The sequence below is a fragment of the Orbicella franksi genome, chromosome 13 (assembly GCF_964199315.1).
Source record: "Orbicella franksi chromosome 13, jaOrbFran1.1, whole genome shotgun sequence".
Classification (NCBI taxonomy): Eukaryota; Metazoa; Cnidaria; class Anthozoa; order Scleractinia; family Merulinidae; genus Orbicella; species Orbicella franksi.
This window is the reverse complement of record NC_138157.1, coordinates 3816135-3836008: the sequence shown is the minus strand read 5'-3', so window position 1 is coordinate 3836008 and position 19874 is coordinate 3816135. Positions and strand designations below refer to the sequence as shown.

The 19874-nt window shown below is 38.4% G+C and overlaps 2 protein-coding genes across 2 annotated transcripts in view; one reads left to right on the top strand and one right to left on the bottom strand.

Annotated features, from left to right (window-relative positions):
- The first annotated feature begins 5013 nt into the window (after positions 1-5013).
- Positions 5014-7052, top strand: LOC145465268 (uncharacterized). Its single transcript, XM_081449046.1, has 5 exons — positions 5014-5457; positions 5593-5645; positions 5850-5934; positions 6376-6518; positions 6966-7052. The coding sequence occupies exons 1-5, from the start codon at positions 5294-5296 to the stop codon at positions 6989-6991; spliced, it is 471 nt and encodes a 156-aa protein (XP_081305172.1). The 5' UTR covers positions 5014-5293; the 3' UTR covers positions 6992-7052.
- A 6178-nt stretch (positions 7053-13230) lies between these two features.
- Positions 13231-19874, bottom strand: part of LOC145466269 (uncharacterized) — a 48909-nt gene continuing 42265 nt past the window's right edge. Inside the window, exons 21-24 of the mRNA XM_081449987.1 lie at positions 18011-18213; positions 16966-17085; positions 14300-15820; positions 13231-13358 (exon numbers count right to left, since the gene is read on the bottom strand). Coding sequence (XP_081306113.1) covers positions 13231-13358; positions 14300-15820; positions 16966-17085; positions 18011-18213 — 1972 coding nt within the window. The remainder of the gene's footprint in view (positions 13359-14299; positions 15821-16965; positions 17086-18010; positions 18214-19874) is intronic.

Genomic DNA, 19874 nt, shown 5'->3' with positions numbered 1-19874 from the left:
GAAGCAGCATAATCGTCTTGCAACAGTTTATCAGACAGCCGGGCCTGGTGTAACAACATAAAATGCAAGTAACATTTAAAGAGCTTAAAGCATATCTTGCGATGTAAATGGGCCGAAAAAACAAGCATAACTACACGCAGATAACAGAGGAAACGCAGACCTATGAGTCTAACGGCCGTACTCTAGTGAAATGTCCCCCAATAAACACAGCATAAAGTGCCTTTCAGAAACACATGTGAAGCAAAAAGGGTCGCGAGACCGAAATTAAGAAAAGAACGGCTAATATACAAATGTCAAGAAGCGTAGAAGTCCAGCCAGTAGGGCCTGTCATCCCCGTTTAACAATCGCACTTAATCCAAATTAATTATTGCTTAGCGAAATATTAAAAGATCCCCCTATTGTGCCATGCAAAAGGAGCAGATCCTTAAAAGATATTCTCGTTTCAGCAAAACTTTAAAAGCGGCTATTACATTTTACCAGGCAGGTCCCGTCCTATCACGTAGGAGTACGAACTTAATCCAATCACAACATGGGAGTCCAAGGTGTACATTAGCTACACTAAAAACAAAGGATAAACATACGAAAAGGGGACAAAATATTCAACGCAAAACGAAAATTGGAGACGTCATAAAATAACAACGCATAACTCGGAAATTCAAACCACACGTTAACGGGTGGCTGATTAGAGAGGGGACTTAATAGAGAGGGGGGAAAGGGGCTTATTTCAAATCTTAAACACGCCGCTTTCGTTTTAACATTGTTCTTGTATAAAACTGTAGTCCAACTTTATTATTTAATAAAGAGTAGTAAACAGTATTATGTGTTTGGGTGTATATTTGTTTAAGAAAACAAAAACAAATAAACCAAATGAACTGCATGGAAAAAAACTGGGGAAGGGGGTTTAGAGAGGGGGTTTAATACAGCGGGGGATTTAATAGAGCTTTTAAGGAATCGCAATTTCTCAGGCGAGAAAAGTTAACATGACATAACTTAACATAACTGTTTATTCACAATTCAAATTCAAATTCAAATTCAAATGAAATGTAATGAACTACAGAAGTCGTTTAAATGACAGTTTATTTTTTTTTCTTTTTACCGCGGCGGGTTGTTCCATACAGTTACAATGCTAGGTTACTAAATACGGTCTAGACAGAGTTTAATGAAACCGTCGTCCCTACACATTCTGTCATCATTCACAATTACTCATACGTAGATAGGAAACGTAAGATTAAGACTGTCGTGATAAACAAGTTCGTCGTACGCCCAGTGCTTTTTAGCGAAGCTCCGGCGGCCCGAAGGGTCACAAAGACGGAGCCCCATTCCTTAGCAAATTTTATAACCCATCAATCCGAGAAAATTTGGTTATGACGTCACCGTACAGGGGAGCGAGCGACCAAACGCCGTCCGAACAGACTCTGGGGGAGAATGAGAGGAGCCTCGCGGAGGAGCGGAAGAATGCCATCTTTTCTTGGCGGGATTTGTAAAAAAAAGAAAATTCGTTTCTATTTGCTATGTCAACAAACGACAACGGAGGTTGATCTATCATTTTAAGATAGGGTTGCACTGAAGCAAAAAACATCGAGATAACCACAGAAAGCAAGAATTAACAGTCAGGCAAAGAGGTTGCGAAAAAGATCGCGAAAGAGGGCGTGCCAGCGCTGGGGAAGGAGACGAAACAGTACTGAACAATGCCGTGAAGCAAAGCTAACGACGGCTATAGAAATGAGGCGAAACACCCGACAAATTGACTCAGAAGATTACAGCACTTCCTAAGTTAATTCGCGCGTCGAGATGCTGTGCAGCCGTGGCAGAACACAGGTGGACCACTGTATGTGTTTGTGGTTAATAATTGTTTATACGAAACGAACAGAATCTATGAGGGTTATGAATAAAGCTCCGAAAATTGCATATCTAGATTACATCTCGGTCTGAATATCCCAATAAAGTGAAATGAAACGTTAATCGACTAATGTGCAGTGTTTTTTCGCCTTCCTGGGCCGACTCTATTTTTGGCTGTTCCCTTTGCCTCTATCCAAGTGATATTCTTCTTGGCGAGCTCGTCTTGCACACTTCGCCTCAAGGATTGCTTTAGGCGGTCTCTTCTTCTGAACCCCTGAGGGTTCCACTCGAGGGCGGAACGGGGTTATTCTCAAGCTTCCATAGCGCATCCCCGATCCATTTCCACTTTCTTCTCTTAGTGCTTTCTTCTATACGACTTTGTTGTGTCCTTTCCCATAGTTCTTCATTTGAAATGATCTCTGCAGAGAAGAACGGAGCTTAAATGACATGGCTCCAGAGGGATTCGTCTTTAAAACATTCCTCGTAAGAGCCTTTCTCGAGTGTGACATCAGCTGTGATACAGAAATCACCTGTCAAAGCTACAACTACGTTGTAGAAGAAAAGTATTGCGAACTTAATAACCGCACCAAGGAGGCAAGACCAGAAAATTTCCGCTCAGACCCGGCACGGTTTTACAAAAGACGCTTGAGCGACAGGCGTATCTATAAAAACACTTGGACGTCGACCAGAAGCCCAGTTTTCTCTTCTATTGAGCGCTTTATCGACGTTTCGCTGAAAATGTCAAGTTGTAAATGCTTTAAAACCCTAAGAGCTTTTTCAACTCATTAGCTCGTGGGGACGGGGTGGGGGTTAAAAACGTGTAAAAACCGAGAACGTGAACTTCCGGTTGTCTTCCTTGGTTTTAAAACGCCTGTGCTCAAACTCTCTATTAATTCCTAAAATTCCCTCGGGCTAGTAAATTTGGTTTTCCCGAGGGTTCGTTCGTTAACGATCCTTGAAAGCTTTTTCAACTGGAAAGAATCTTAACTCCCGTAAAATTCTAACTTACTCCACTTTCAACATTCTTGTAAATTTCATGAAGTAAAGTTCCCTAACCAGGATACTTATTTTGTTTCCAAATCTTAACTGGATGAATTGATAAAAGTTACTGGGATTTCTATTTGTTTTATACGGCCTTATGTGCTACTTAGGCGCAAAAAGGACTATGTGTGTGCGTGGGTTTCTCCCCTTTATATAACATGATAATTTCGCAGGCAACTATCAGCCCATAGTCCACCCTCGTTCGAGAGAAACACTCTAATATTATAACGGAAACCGCAGCATAATTAGTAAATTATTTCTTTTTCATTATTTCGTTTTTTCTGATCCAAGCTCCTGTAGGTTCCATTCCGGAGCTCCCAGCGCATTCGTGTCTGGAAATAAAGTTATCAAAGGTCCATCATTTAAACACTGAAAAGTTCGACATCACAATCAACAGCATCCCCTTGGAACGAGTGACCACCACTAAATTATTGGGGTCTCACATCCATGAGCATCTGAACTGGGAAGGAAATGTCAGACAAGTAGCAGCGTCCTGCTATGCTACTCTAACAACCCTAAGGAAGTTAAAGAACATCCTGCCTTTCCATATCAAAAAGAATTTGGCACAGGCACTGGTTCTAAGCAAGCTATATTATAATGACATAGTATACCACTCACTCCCAGATTATTTAATGAAACGTCTCCAGAGAGTACAAAAGGCTACAGCTAGTTTTGTGCTTGGTAGATTTGTGTCATCCGAAGACATCCTTACGAAACTCAAATGGCTTCCCGTAAAGGAACAACGCGAATGGAACCTACTTAAGGCAACTCACAAAGCCCTTCACAACCCATATTGGCCAAGTTATCTGAAACTTAACGTATTTCAACACGAAAGATGCTTAAGATCTAGTAACAGCATTCAGTCAGAGAGATCTTTAATTAATAATACTCTACAGGACCAGACTGCAAGTTTATTTAACACGTTGCCCAGCAACGTGAGGTGCTGCCAAGACTATATTAAATTTTGTAAAGACACCAAAAACATTATTTTTAAGAGAGCTTTAGAACACCTGGCATAATTTTAATTATTTATTTATTCATTTATTTATTTTAGCATATCTTAAAACACAATTTTATCTCGTTTACATATAGATATAAATTCTTAAAATTCTTAGATATCTTTTTAATTGTAAATTTAGCTAGCATCGGGCAGGCGAAGAGCCACCCTGTGGATATACTGCCCGAAATGCCATTATTATTATTATTATTATTATTATTATTATTATAAAGGCGAGCGAAGTAAAGACATCATTAGCAGCAAGTACTGGCTGGATCCAACTGCGAATGGAACGGCGCTTTTGGTTTATTGTGACATGGACTTTAAGGTTTATCAAAAATAGCTTTCCTCTCAGATCTGGGCTGTTTACAATATATCTTGGGTTTTGCAGTATGGCGCGAAATTTTTTGCGGGTTCTAATTTTTGCCATTTTTGCGTTGATTTCCACAATCCGAAAAAACCTTCCCGCAAGAAATTACTCCAATGGCGAAATTATACAAACAACCACCACAGGTAGAATCTTGCTGATGCCATTTATTTAAAACACTCAAAATTATAACATCTCTTCCTTTCAGAAAGAAAACGATGAAATTAGAAACAAAATCTTCAGAAATAAGCTGACGAAACTGAGAATATTATACTATTATATAGGTCGGTAGAAAAATATGAATATCAACCATGGGCATGAGAAATATATATTCGTTATCAAAAAAGAAGAGTGTAGCCTCCCAGGAACAGACCAGCATGCTTTTCAAACTAGATCGTTTATTCTTTCTTTAGTTTTCAAGAACTGCGCTGAAATCTACAAATCCGGTGAAAGGAAAGATGGTGTGTACACCATCAAACCTGACAATTTGCCTGCCTTTGATGTGACCAAACAACAGCCGGAGAGGGTGGACAGTGTTCCAGAAGAGACTGACAGGTTCAGTGGATTTCTACGTTTAAATGGTGTGATAATAAAGTTAGTTTCGGTGATCTGAATGGTGAATCTTGGCTCGGACTGGACAAAATTTACCACCTGACCTCAGATGATAACAGCATGCTACGTGTGGACTTGAAAGACTTTGAAGGGAATACTACTTATGCCGAGTATAACAAGTTTGGTGCTATCAGAGAGAATGGCATGTACAAGCATGTTCAGGTCTTAAAGGCCTAGTTTCACCCTTAATGCATTGCGCGCCTCTCCCTTCACTAATGAATTTTGTGCAGTCGAAAATTGTCTGTGAAGTGAATCACTCCAAAATCCATTTCAATCCGTGGTTATTTTTCCATTTCAGTTTCTGTAATTAATGTAAATAGGTTTCTTTGTTATTATGTTCTTCCTTTTCATCGATATTTCGGATAAAGTTTTTAAATAAGACGTTCAGTTCGATCATTTTGTGTGAGCATCTAGCTGTGGCGTGACTGAGATCAGTAATGGCGGATAAGGAGAGAACTGCGTGTATTGGAATGCCCCGTTTACCGGGTTCCGCTAAGTATATTCGTCTTCGCCAGTCCGTATTCAATCTTTGGAGAGAGAGGAAAGACATTCTGGGGAAGTTCACGGATAGCAAATTTGCAGAATATCTTCTACATCGAAGGTAAGCTTGCTTTACATAAGCTTTCGACCGCGTATAAAAATAAACGTTCTTGTTGTTTGGGCGATGGAACCTAAGCTTATATTGCTGCTACTGAGGTGGTAACTTATGCGAATTTGTGTTTGCATTTTGCTTTAGAGCTGACGGAGACCCTTCTCCCGGTGGGGATGAGTTACCTTCATACGATCTTGGTAAGCATACACAACTTGTGGAAATAAGTCTTCACACCGGCGGTTACCTTTGTCTCCCTTTATCTCGGATCATAAAAAGTGTTGAAATTTGTTTTCGTTATTCTCTTCTTGTAGTTGTCTTAGCAGCCCGTTTTTTTTCTTTTATAACTTGATTTATTACATTAGAACATGTTAAAAAAGCCTTGGTGTCTCTGTCTTTTTCAGGCTCTATTGCACCTGTAAGTTCGACCCCTGTTCGCGTGATGCCTCGTCGGCAGAGTCCTCTTGATTCTCCAAGCCTCTCAAACTCGTAAGTCCATCTCTTTTTATATTTAAGGTCATTTTGCTAAAGCTTTTTTTGTGTAAATGTTGTTGTAAAAATATGGACTAAAGAAGACTAGAGTGACTAGTCTAATAATTTGAAGCATTATTTTTATAAGCTTATTGGTTTACTGTAAAATATGTATGGGTTATTGACCAAGTGTAACGTCAAGATGGCTGGATATTGGCCAAGTTCTTTTTTTGTGTGTGTGTATGGACCGATACAAAGTCAAGGTCCATAAACTCACAAAAAAATGAATGAGTCCAATAGCGAGCCATCTTGACCAAACAAAGAAAAAAAAAAGGATTTATTATTTTGCTTTCGGTGAAATTTTTCTTGCAGGACGCAGCGGGTAGTCCTGAGCAGCCAAAATAGTTCCATCAATATTTTCATGATAGTACACAATAACAAATTTTGTCTTGTCCCTAGGAATGTTGATGTAACAGGTGTGACCTCTGCTAGTGAATGCACATCCATGCAGAGTGTTCAGTTGCAGAGAGCAAACATCTCCTTTGGCACAGTTGTTGGAAATCCCTTTTCAGTGTTGCGACAGGACGGAGACATAAATGATGGTGGTGATGGTGATGATGGTGATGATGCTGCCTCAGTTGGTTCTGACAACTCCACAAGTAGTACTGATAGCTTTGGTGTGTTTAGTGGAGATCAACATTTCACAAACAGGTACTGCTATAATTTGGACACACATAGAGTAAACCATTGCTTGCTTGTTGGCAAAAATACTAAAAAAAATCAATGGTACAAGTCACTAACTATTTTGGGGTTGCCAAGTGCATTGTCATTGAAATATGAATGATTCAGATTTGCTTGATGGTACATTACCAGTTTGGTTTCTAAAAGTTGTTTCGGATTCCGTGTTACCTATTTTCTGTCAAATACATTATATACCAAAATACTTATATTTCTTTGAGATACCGATAAACTATTGTTGTTTTTGATGTTGTTTTGCTGAAAATTGTGACTTGATCTATGTTAATGTCCATTTTTATTTTCTTTGGTAGGATGCACTCTGTTATTGATCAGCTGAGATGCAGTGACACCGATTCTCATGACAATGATGAGCTTGACAGTAGTGATGAAGATGATGACTATTTTGATTTAAGGGTTAATGGTGCAATGCAGAGGTGAGTACCATTATTTCTATCTAGTTTGCTCTCTGTTCAGTAGCTGTAATGAATGAGGTGCTGCTCAAAGGTACAGTAGCACAATGAGGATTCAATATTATTGTAGAAAAGTGCATTTGCTATTCTTTTTGGGTAGTAATTAAGAGCAAATCAAAACAGCAACTGAAAATTATGAATGTAGGAATGAGGAAGGGTTTCTACATACAAGTTGCACAAGTTGAGTTTTTCTTCATTTGCTTATAGTCATGAATTGGAAAAAGAAATTTGAGCAACAACTAAATAATATTGTGGTCCTCTCTTAGTTTCCCAATACAGACTTTATATTCATCTTAATTTAGTGTAGTGTGGTCTGCAAGTGTAATCATGATTACGCTGGAACCATTAACAACTTTGAGCTTGTCTGGAAATAAAATTGTTGAAAAGAAGCTGATTATTTTGCTGAGCAATGTTGCTTTTAAAACATTGGAGTTGTTCACTTCATTGAAGCGGTTTTCAGTTGGGTGTTGAGAGTAATCAGGCAGTTACTTTTGTTTTGTTATTTTTCCTCGGGCAGAGACTGTTAGATACGAACGGTCAAACTTTCTCCTGGCCATCAAAAGTGTTGTCCTTCACTAATTTCATTTGTGTCTCAGTTTCTGCGGAAGTGTCTTTCGTCTTTTGTGTGCGTGCCGAACAAAAATGTAATGAACAATTGAACAAATTTCAAGTGAACATCACTCGAATAGAATGTGACTAATAGAGCGTTTTCACTCACGTGGTCAGGAGCCATGCAAATTTATTGAAACAAAAGGAAGTGTTTACATAAGAAAAGAGTTCAATTCCCACATGATTGTTTTGGAACACCAATATGGCTGCCGTGACGTCATGTGAAAACGTTCTATGTAACAAGTTTGGCCTCCACGAGACATTTTTTGAACAAGTACTTTTTTTCTGTTAGTTTAGTATGTTGGTTCGGGAAGTTTGCAAAGAAAGTTCGTAAGCTCAGAGAATTTTGATTCGAAAGGTAGAGACGAGGCGGATCTTGGAACACATATTAAGGCTTAAAATAAGTTGCCGTGAAACTTTGAAGCCAAATGCCGCGAATTAAAACATGGAGTTTAATGAACATTTTCGAAATACTGCTCGATTAAACAAAGGTGGCGTGATCGTACAAAAATTTCTCTCGAAGAAAAAGTATTTTGAAACAAAAAAAATTCGCAAACACGTTTATGTTTTTTATATGTTAAAATACATGTACTTGCTGTCCAAATTTAAGGCGAACGAAGACTTTCCCTTTGACTTGTAGCTTTCAAAAAGTGATTCGGACGCTCGCATTTAGAGTCTTAGAAAATTCAAAAATTCATTTTATTTTAAAATTATTAGTTTTGTCTGATAGACAGCTTTCTAATCTTTAATTGACTATAGGGTTTAGGTATCTAAAGTTCAAAGCAGACGCGGTACATCGCTTGGCCGCGGGACACATCTAGAGGTATATCGTAACCTTAAAACTTCGGCCGCATATGTGTATACAAACTGTAATAAACAAACAATTGTGTATATGTTTCCATCTTTGTTCTGTCATTTTGAAGATCTTAATATTCACTTCTGGAAATTCAAATAAAACAATTCTTAGCTCGTGGCAGTCTCCCGGCGAGAGCGAAACGGTGAGCTCGCCCTAGACCACTCTTGGTCAGCTCCGCTCGCCGGTTTCTTTTTTTCGCCCTATAACCCAGTCGGGAGCAAAGAGTGAATGGTTACCTCAACCTCGTCTCCGTGAATTCACTAAATATTTATTAAAGTTCACCTAACTTTGACGAATGCTTGCTACGTTTCACCACTTTCTGCTTTGTCGCGGCATCTGATCTTGATTTGATTTTTTTTGTTTTGTTTTGTTTTGCAAAATGCGACAGAATGATCAAATTATAGAATTTCTTCAGGAGTGGATTAATTGTGGAAGCTCCAGTCGAATATTTACTTGGACAGATTATTGGCTGTCCACCAAGAAGAACTATAATTGAGACTAAAAAGTAATTATACCCTAACAAACACGGGACTATTATAGGTCGATATACACTCGTGTACAATTGGCTCTCGTAGTTTGCCACTCATTTCATTTCGGTCAATGTAAGCCATTAGTCCAAGTGAGTCAAGATGACTGACTGACACATTTGGAATAATGTTGTTCATTACTGCATGTGCAACAGACAGGAACAAACAATTCCCATTTGGTGGAACACTGACACGGGCCATATTGTGGTTTTATAGGATACTATCGAGGGTAGAAGATTCTTTAGACTTGATATGACTTGATATGCTAACAAAGATGTCCCATACATTTGGACGAATTAATAACTGAGTCTCGCTGTTCACACTCGAAGATGGCAAGTGCGACTGAGTTGAAATGCAATCTGCATCACTTGGTTCATCCTCATCTGATGACATATTTGAATTCTCACATGTTGCATTTAAGAAACTGTTTAATTATCCAACAATATCGCCTCATAGTCGTCTTGTCCAACATTGCCACCAGTGTCTCCCTTTTCGTGATCATTTAGCGAGCCAGGAGTAGCTTGAAACTGAATTGAGGTTAACAAGCAAAGATGGCTGGCTTCCGCCGGCATGGCAAACATCACGAAAATTCGCTTCTCGATAGCGTTCTTACCAGTTTTTTTTTTTTTTTTTTTTTTTCCCCTTTGCTAACACCGGGGATGAGCCAAAGTTTCGCCCTTCCTGTCACAATTCAATGAACACTCTCAGGGAGCTTAACATTGTCACAGACAGAGACCGACGTGAACTGGAAGTAGTCTTGTCTTTGGCGTGTATTATCGACTTTTCGTTGAAATCGTCAAGTTGAAAATGGTAAAATGACAGTTTCACAACTCAGTGGTGGGGAAGAAAACTTCCCAAAAGCAGAAACATAAACTTCCGGTCTACATCGCGCCTCACAAGCTTTGTAAACAATGCCGGGGTAGTTTTTTTGTGGTCGAAACTGAAAGAAGAACTTAAAAGAAATTAATTAACCACAAATTTCGCCACAGAGCAAACATTGGTTAGTTTGTTTGCTTCTTTTCTTATATATCTAACAAATACGATTCCCACGATTCCCGCAAGAAAGCAAGAAAAATAGATAGAGAAGTCACCCCTTTTTCTGGCGATTTTGCAGTTGCACATGAGAAGTTGCACTCTTTGTGTGATGTCATGCCGTGATACTTTCGGTTCCAAGATATTGAGAAGGAACGCTTTGGAAAGGCTTCCTATGCTTGGCACAAACACGCTACGATTCGCTTGTGCCGTCATACGAGGTAAGTTACCGTATCAGGCTCTATTTGCAATTTGTAGATTGTAATCTTGTTTTCAAAGTCAAATGTGAGCGAACGATTTTGGTGAAAAAAACTATGCCGGATTTAAACGTTTGGCTATCGTCGCGTTGAACATAATTATATATATTAAAGGGTGGTCCATCAAATTATTGATGAGAAGTTGCTTGAATTTTAGCTGCTCAATATTTGCCTTTCTAGCCTGCGTAGCTGGCGGGATTTCGCGCGCGAGTTTCCTGCAGTCTTTGCAGATTTCAGAGAGGCAAAATAAAGAATCGTCAAAACAAATGGTAACAACCATTGCAGAAACGTTTAAATGAACCTTATTTCACAAAAGTAGCAGCAGAGGAACCAAAATTTTGTTACTGTACCATAAAATTCGAGTGGACGTTCTGTCACAGTTACTGAATATGGTCAGTATCATATTCAGCGGGCAACACATCCCCACCCAATTGTGAAGGTTTACACAATCAAACAAGAATAAAAGTTCTGTAAACACAAAATCTAATGATAAATCGCCGCATTTCTGTGACAACACTTTGTCGGCAAACTTTAATTTACGTGGAGAAAAAAAATCAAAAAATCCTTTTAGCAGTGTCCGTCAAATAAAGGTTTTTAAAAGTTTTTTTAAAGTGAAGGTTAAGTTGTTCGTTGAACACAAAACCTGTTGGATGGTTTTTTTCTTTTTGGTCCGCGGTTATCTAGGTTTGCCATAGAAATGCAGCGATTTATATTTGTTTTTTACAGAGCTTGTTTTTATACATAGTAAAATTAATGTCAGGGACAAATGAGACTTGTGCAACTGTCCGCTTAATAGAGGGTGTCCTCAACTGAGATAATTATTTTCTCTGTTCACGAACACGACTTTGAATCACCTTCACTTTGGGACGCTAACTGTGGCAACAGGATATTTCCTTGGCCGTTTTTGATTACATTTGTTGATTAGTTCCAATTGCGACAAATAGTTCGGTCTGTACCCAGCCAAGGTCGAATATCGTTTGGAATCGATGGAAAAGTTCTCCGAGGCCAAGATCTGCAAGAGAAAACATGAACCAAGAAACGGCAAGATAAATGCTGTTTATTTTTATTCATCAGCGAATTCTAATCGGTGGCACAGAGTTTGTTTACGATAAACGAGCACGCGATTGCAAATTTTCGCTAATATTCGTACTGAACAAAAACAATACTTTTACAAATTAGCTTTTAAAAATCAGCCTTAAAATTGTTTGTAAATGTGAAAATGTTAAGCATGAAGTTTGATGTCAAATATATTCAGCTTAGTTCTATTTTAAAACTTGTGAGTCCACGGAAACTGGCGTTAGCTGTCACAGACTATATTAACAAATCGTATTTTATAGAGAAGCTCTCTACTTGCTATACATAAATTGCACAGGAAAATACTGGACTTTGTCATTATGTTATATCTGTCCGTAAATTTTCGGTTGTTGATTTAAAAATGAGCTTTTTAGCAATAAACAGGAGTTGAAAGTCGGCTAATGAAATTATACAAGTTATGTGTATTAAAGAAAAGGCGTCGAGCGCACTCTCCTAGAAAGAAAACCAGAATGGCACAAAATAGCAAGGTAACTCTGGACCTGCACTCTACAAATCTCTCACGTTGACCTTGAGGTACGTGTAGTACTATGTTATAATTAGCACACTGTTATAATAAGCCAAATGTTGTAATTAGCACGATTTTACAATTGACAGAATGTTAAAATTAGCACAACTTACTAAAGAATAGAAAATCTACTTGTCTCTCAGGTTTCATAAATATAACAGCTGAAATAACACTGTTATATAAAGGTTACAGTTTACACCAGCACAGTAGTTTAAATGATTAAACTCTCCGCATTTAATGCGCAATGAGATAAACGTAACGAACACACCCTTACTTTATGCAAAAACTGAGGCAGTGTACCACACTACGCCGGAGGGATTTGAAAACGCTTTTTTTTTTGCTAAGGTTAGGCCTACTGTCCACATTCATCCGCCACAAAAACGGAGCTTTTCGAAAACGCTCTACAAACCAAGGAAATTTGAAAACACCCGCTTTTCGGTTTTTTTTGGACGGAAAACATTTTGAAAACGGAGCTTTTCCAAAACGATAGCGTCACGATAATGGCGTGAGTTCTCTGACCGAGTTTTCCACAAACACAAATCCAAAATGACCGGTGATTGCTGCTTGTGTAGTGTGGACGTATTGAAATTTTTCCGGCGTAGTGTGGACATGACCCAAGAAAAGGGCTACAAGCACTGCCTGAAGTAAAACGTTTTAAGTGACAAAAAGTGAAGCTTTTGAGCGAGCACCCTGAGTAGAGAGGTAAACGTTTCAGCTAACTCTCGCTTTCAAAAAGGTAGGACACCTGTCTCCTTAAACATTGTGCAGGGGTAAAAAGACGATATGTCCTCATGGGCATCCCTGGATACGGTCAATCAAACCGTTGCTAAGAACGATGTCACAACTATATATTGCACAATGTGTTTTTTTTCTTTTTAATTGTCCTGTCTTTTGCACGAAAAATGGAAAAGCAGTATAAAAATTGTAGAAAAATATGAATATTGTTCTCTACAAACGCTTTGATTGTTTTTTAGCCAAAACACGAAAATAACAGCGAAAGATTAAATCCTCACCATGCATACTATACTTTCGCAGTTAATTAACAATAAACCTATTTTAGGTGCAACGTTTAGCTAGCCTGACAATAAAACACAGCAACAAAACAAAACAAACGCCTGCATTTCAATTTTATGAAGAATTACACCAAATAGCCATCACTGGCAAGTCCTCTACACATACACTGTAGCTCTAGTCCTCAAAGCAGAGTTCCTTGTCTGTTGGTTTCTTAAATAGGCTGGTAACTGTTTCTTTTGTGACGGCCTTCAAGACATCTGCGACAGATTAGGTGAAAACATCGCACTGGACAGGAAGATAGTGCTCTCCAGTTCTCTCTCAGATAAAGCAATCCCTTTGCTGATGAGACAAACAAATGAGACGAATTAAAATGAGTGTCGCGTTTTCAATGAAGAGGGTCGATTAGTCCTCCCTTTAATGCTCCTTTGCACAGCTGAGGCTTCCCCTTATTTGGTACCTCAATTCATGGCAGACGTTATAAGACGATTGTCCCTGATAGAGTGGAACTGCGGCTTAGCGCTTGCGGCCACCCGGTTCATGCGGCCACCTCGTTATTAAGGCCAACTAATTCTGGGGCGAGCAAAAGTTCAGTCACTGATTTTCGTATTTCAAGAGCCACAATAATACGGCCACCAAGTTCACACGGCCCGATTTCGGAAACCCATTGTTGACAGGATTATTGGGGTTCCACTGTAGAACAAAACAAAAGGATACATGGGGTCTGCAGGGGGCAAACTTTGGAAAGAACCGGCACAGTTCTCAAAAAATCGGCTAGTCTCAATACTGAGAAAATTTGCGGCCAATTTATTTTTGAGGGCCAAATTTCATTTTTTAGATGATTTTGCAATAGTTAATCGATATCTTGACTCGCACTACGTAAGCTGTTTGCTTTCTAGAAATGTACGTGAAAACTTAAAGCAGAGCATCAAAAATAAATAGAGAAATAGATAAGTAAATAAATAAATAAATAAATAAAAATAACTAACCGGATGAAATTTTACCGATTATAACTTATTTTCCGTCCAATAACGGCTATCGAAAATAAGGACAAGTTTTTTTTTTTAAATCCGAAATCATGCATCAAGCCGTAACCACAGGAGTAAGAGAGGGTTTGCAATATAACTGTATACACCTGTACCACATTATCTCATCCCTCCTTCTAGTAGTATAGTACTTAGCTAAACAACGATGCCCTTATACCCTATTTTATCAAATTCAATTTACTTATTTAAACTTCATCCGATTTTATTCAATTTTTTTGTGTTGGAGGGAAGACTTACCTACGGACCATAATAACACGGCACCATTGAGAACAACAAACACTACATTGATAAACATAGAGTTGTTTTCTCCGTTATTCCTGCTGACGTCAGGCTGTGAATATATTGCACCGAGACAAACATTAAAGAAGATTATCCAAAGCGCAAACGTTTGTAGTCGATCTTCAAATTTTCCTTTCATTGGTCGAAAGATGGTGTACGTAATTCCAGAAACACTTGCTGCGATTACGGTAAAACCAATTTGAGAACGGCTGTCGGACTCAAACAGAAGGATACATGAGATTAGCAAAAGCTTTCGGTACATCTCCACAATCTCCCAAAACCAGTAGCCCTCTTTATAATTTTCAAAAAACACTTTGAAGCCAAAAGCCATTTCTTCTTCGTCAGGATCACACTTCCGGTACTTGTAAATAGGAAACAGTAGCAACAGCGGAAAGGCAGCAGGATACAAGGCGAAGGCAGCTGCAATGTGCCAGAAGATATCGTGCCGAGTGGTAAAACAACGGATGGAGTAATCAGCCTTCAACAAAGAAATGCATTCACCTCCATCTTCGTTAAAGCACACCTTCACGCAAACTCCTGGCAAGGGCAGAATGTCAATAATCTTCTTACTTGTGATTGGGTATGACAAAAGAAGAAATAAAAGAATATTTCGATAGCACGACTTCTTCAAGCCTGAGGTTTTCTTCAGTTTTTCGGAGATGGAAATCTCCAGCCTGTTGATGTGTCGCTTTTTCAGGAAGAGATAGAGCAATATCAGAGAAACGACCAAGATGTTAATAACAATGGCCAAAGTAAATTGTGTGAATGGGTCCAGTCGAAGGAAAGGATTAATGCAGCTCAGTGGTGCAAACTGCAAAATGTTTCCTTCAACGAACTTCAGCCATTTTTCCATGGAGATGAGAATTACAGGCCAGTAAACCCCAGCCAATGCCGTGAAAATGCCAACAACAACTTGATAAAATCCAATCACGATCTTGGAGCAGGACATGATGACATCTGCCACAGTGCGACTGCCATCGTTGCTTGTGCGTTTGGAGTCTCCCCAGAGAATCAGCACAAAGAGCATGGCAAAGACCACAATCACTACAACACATGAAATGATTGTAGCAGTCATGGTTGGACATTCCAGACATCTGTTAAATCGGAGGTAGTGATTGTTAGAGCAAGTTGCACATAAGGTACCTTGGTATCCGACCTCACACGCTGAACCAATTCCCCCGTTGCAGGACCCTGGATAGGGGCATTTCAGCGGCTTGGGAAATGGCCCATGAAATATCGAGCAATTGCTATTGTATTCAGGTCCAAACGTGTGAATGTTTTCAACGAATTTCGTGTAATTGTCCATCGTCGTCTTGTTGTTCCACTTCCAGAAATAATTTGGTGCCAATATTGCTGTATCGTTTTTACAGGTAAGGCCGTAATCTGGACAAGCCGTGCAGGGCCCAAAACGATCCAAGCGGTAAAAATTATGAAGACAACTGCATGCGCGATAACCAGCTGTCTTATTAGATTGCGTACCTGTTTTTAAATATGTAAGAATTTCATTAGTAATAATACACATGAAAAAATTACTCGATTCTGATTAGCTAAGAGCAGTGCAGTTCAAGTGTAACACCAGTGCAAAAAGTGTAACATCAGTGCAAAAAGTGTAACACCAGTGCAAATTACACATCGAAATTCTGGATTATGATTGACTGAAAGACAATAGGAACTTTTCTAAGAAAATGATATCACGTAAAATGATGACGAAAATTTTGTGCTGAAAGTTTCTCAAATGAGAAATAATGGCTTCAAGAAAGATCTTCCGGCACTTCCTCCGCGCGAATTTTTTCATGTTTATATTATTAATAAGTAATCATACGGTTTTTCTCGTTCAATTTGGAGTTAATTTGCACTCGTGAATTTTTCAAAAAGCTGAAATTACACTCGCCGAAGCGGGTCGTGCAATTTCAACTTTTTGAAAAACTCACTCGTGCAAATTAATTCCAAATTGAACTCGAAACCGAATGATTACCTATACTAATAGCGATACAAACTGCGTTTCCTCACATGGGGACATAATTGATGAGTTCTCTGTTCAAGTTAGCGTGCCCAGTTTATCGAAATCGCAAAGAATGTAATTCCGGACGTTTTCGCAAGGCGCATCTGTCGCGTCGTGCTTCTGTCGGTTCAATTTCCTTAGAGCTATGATCCATTCCCCTCAGTGATAATTTCAGTGGCAATAGACAAAACTCGAAATTGGCCTATATTGTGGGTAAAAAATTGTCAAGAGAGGAGAATACCTGCTATTTCGAGGAAAAAAATTCTTTATTTAAAAAGACTAACAATACCCCACGGAGTTTAATGTTGAAGTAAAAGGCTAATACATGTTAGCTAAAAAAAAACATGTACGCTAAAAAATTATCCTAGACGGATACTGCTTAATGAGAGAAAGAAAGCAAGTATTTAGCGAAAGCGGAAACTGTCTCGAGTTTTTGTCCAAGAAGGAACTCTTAGTAGATTCATAGCTGAGTGATATACGTATTTGTCACATCTACTTGAAAAACCCAGACAGCACGACTTCAAATCACCATTGAGCCTCAAATTTTTTTAACCGATTCTTTTGGTGACAACTTGTTTGAATATCTTGGTTATTAGTCTATGTATTCAGCATGGTCACTTACCGTACGGACATGCACGACAGTCGGCTGCGCTTCTTCCAGGATGATCTGTTTCTGGAACGTAAGAGCCCGTGCTGCAATTCTTACAGTCAAGTTGCCCCATTTCATCCTGATAAAAACCTCCTGAAAACGAGGTGATTATTGTTTAAATTTTGATTGAGGACTAGCATTTCATATGTTGTTGTTGTTGTTGTTATTATTATTATTATTATTATTATTATTACTATTGTTATTATTAATCTTTACATTTAGAATAAATGGGGCCTTTGAAATCGATAAGGAACTAGCAAGATTTTAGTATTTTAGTATTATTATTTATTACCGTACAGAAATTAATTTTATCAGAAATTTGAAATAATCTTTTCAAAGAGGTTATAGAAATTCATTTTTTTGCAGTGAAAAATAACTTATGAAATGTAAGTAGAATGTTTTAAGAGATAAATTACGTAAAGAAAAAGTTACTGGGATTTAAAGAATAAAACTGATTATTATTATATTGTTAATTATTATTATTATTATTATTATGATAATGTTATATTTTTATTGTCTCAACAAAGATAACATAGGTAATTGAAAAAAATAAAACAATGTAATTATAACAATTCTACACGTCGTCGTCGTTGTTGTTGTCGTCGTCGTAGTAGTAGTAGTTTTGAACGTAGTAGTATTGAACGTTACACATGAATACCACCATCTTACAGGTACAACGCTCGCGATTTGAAAGTTAAATAAATGTAGGCCTCATATGCGTGGGTACGACGCATGGTTAAAGTTCATCTCATCCAAGTATGATGGTTCACATGATTTTTTTCAAAGTTCCGACTCCTTCATGCTTATTTTACCGAGTTATGCTTTTTATCTTTGCGGCTTAAAGAGTTTGTCTCAGAAACGTTTTCATGCTTGTTCTCTCAAACTGGTGCTTGGGGGTGAAATTAGGTAGTATGACGTCATCATGCATAAGGCTTTTGTCATATTAAAATTTTATGTTTTTGGCGCCATTTTCAGACATAGAACGCAGTTAATATATCAGAAAACTCTTCACAGTTACCTGCGGGACATTTCCAACAAGAAGGACGGTTGCTATAGGTACCAGGCATGCAAAACCTGCAGACGCTGCAGCTGTAGTGAGGTTTGGGTATGGACGTTCCGCATTTAGAACATATGAAGCCTGAATCAATAAGATGATTAGCCACGAAACGAAATTCTTCATCGTACAGGGTTATATGGAAAGACGCCGAGGGAGCACATTCCCTGAGGAAAAGAAATTAAACATTCTCAAGATGTTTAAAACACTTCAAGAAACTCTGCAAAGAAAAACATGCAGATGAAAGAAAGTTTTAGTGACTTTAGTGTACCGTGATTCATAGACTACAATAACGGCAGTATTGTTCTCAAAGAAAATGACAGAATTATCAGAGACCAGAATGAAGTGGCTGAAACGCTTAATGATTTCTTTAGCCATGTTAATGGCCACTGTGGAAAAAATACATATTAGAACAAAGCTGAATGCTTTATCCTCAAGAAAATGTCCTTTATTTTTTAGTCCGATCCATTTCATTCTTGTATCAGAATGCTGCGTTGGCGCGATTTCGTCGTCCGTGTTCGAAGACCATGTGCTTAAACTCGGGTGGTCTAATTGTATGGTTTTTACGGTAGAGCGACCTTCGTTGCAAGTGAACCCAGGATGATACCCCGTGAGTTGAAAACATGTTGCTGATGTGGGCGACTCGAAGGAAAAGCTGTGTTTCTAGATCTTTGTGTAGTAAAAGTCCTGTCCTATAGACAATCTTGAAAATAACAACGAATAAAGCCGTGGACCACGATCGTATGCCTGATAGTTTCTAGTTTGGTTTTAATTAAGAGCAAAGCTATTTAGTAACCCTTGTTACGCCGCAAAATTGCACAAAAATGCTTAGAAATTTAATTTTGGTTGTACTTTTGCATCAGACCAAATAAAGGAAGAGAGCAACAATTTTTTAGAGCAACTTTTGAGCAACTTTCGTTACATAAAGCAACTTTTGACTTTTAATGAGCAACGTTTTGAGAAATTGCAGGCAACTTTTTGGAAAATCCCGAGCAACTTGTGGAAAGCCCTAGTCGTCGCTGTCGTGAGCGCACGCCCACGAGCAATACCGCTAGCCATGATAACCATGAGAAATAGAAATCAAAGCTGTTCAAATGAAAAGGAGAAACCAAATATCACTCAATTAAATTGCCGGTTTAAACTAAAGTTCAGAAGAGAGATCAGGGAGTTATAATGACTGGAGTATTTTGTGCCACTTTTGTTGGAATGCGTTTTATGTTCCCGTAATAATTGAAACGTGTTTTCTATCTTTAAATTGCATCTAACCTGATTAAGGTATTCTATTGAGGATGGTCGAAGATTTTTGCACTTACAAGAGTAATTGTAAAATCTTCCAAGTAGTAAGCAATGATTGAATAGTTTTGTATTTGTTTCAGCGGTCCCAAAAGGTTTCCGCTGTGAGCTTTTCGTTTTCATCATGACTTGTTGTAAGCCTTGCAGATGCTGTTTATATTTATTTGAGCGGTTCCAAAAGGTTTCAGCTCTGGTCATGAGTCTAATCGACATCTTAGTTTTCCTCATGACTTATTGTTGTTTTGTATATGACTGTTTCTCAAGGATGTAATTTTTGCTGCCCTTGATTCTTTTTTATGTTTCATTATTTTGACTTTTGTTGTTTCTTTGCGGCCTCACGAGTTGAATTTCCATCATATCTTTCCATTCAATTTACATTGCAGCGCTACCCGTCGTTTTATGTACGTATGTGTTTGTCTTGGCGCTTTTTTCTCAATCGCTATGGGTCTCCATTCTCTCCGCCTCGTTCTTTCCTACCATTTCCTTCCCGCTCTGGGTTAGCAATTTTATAATGGACTTTTATTCCTTCTCAAAT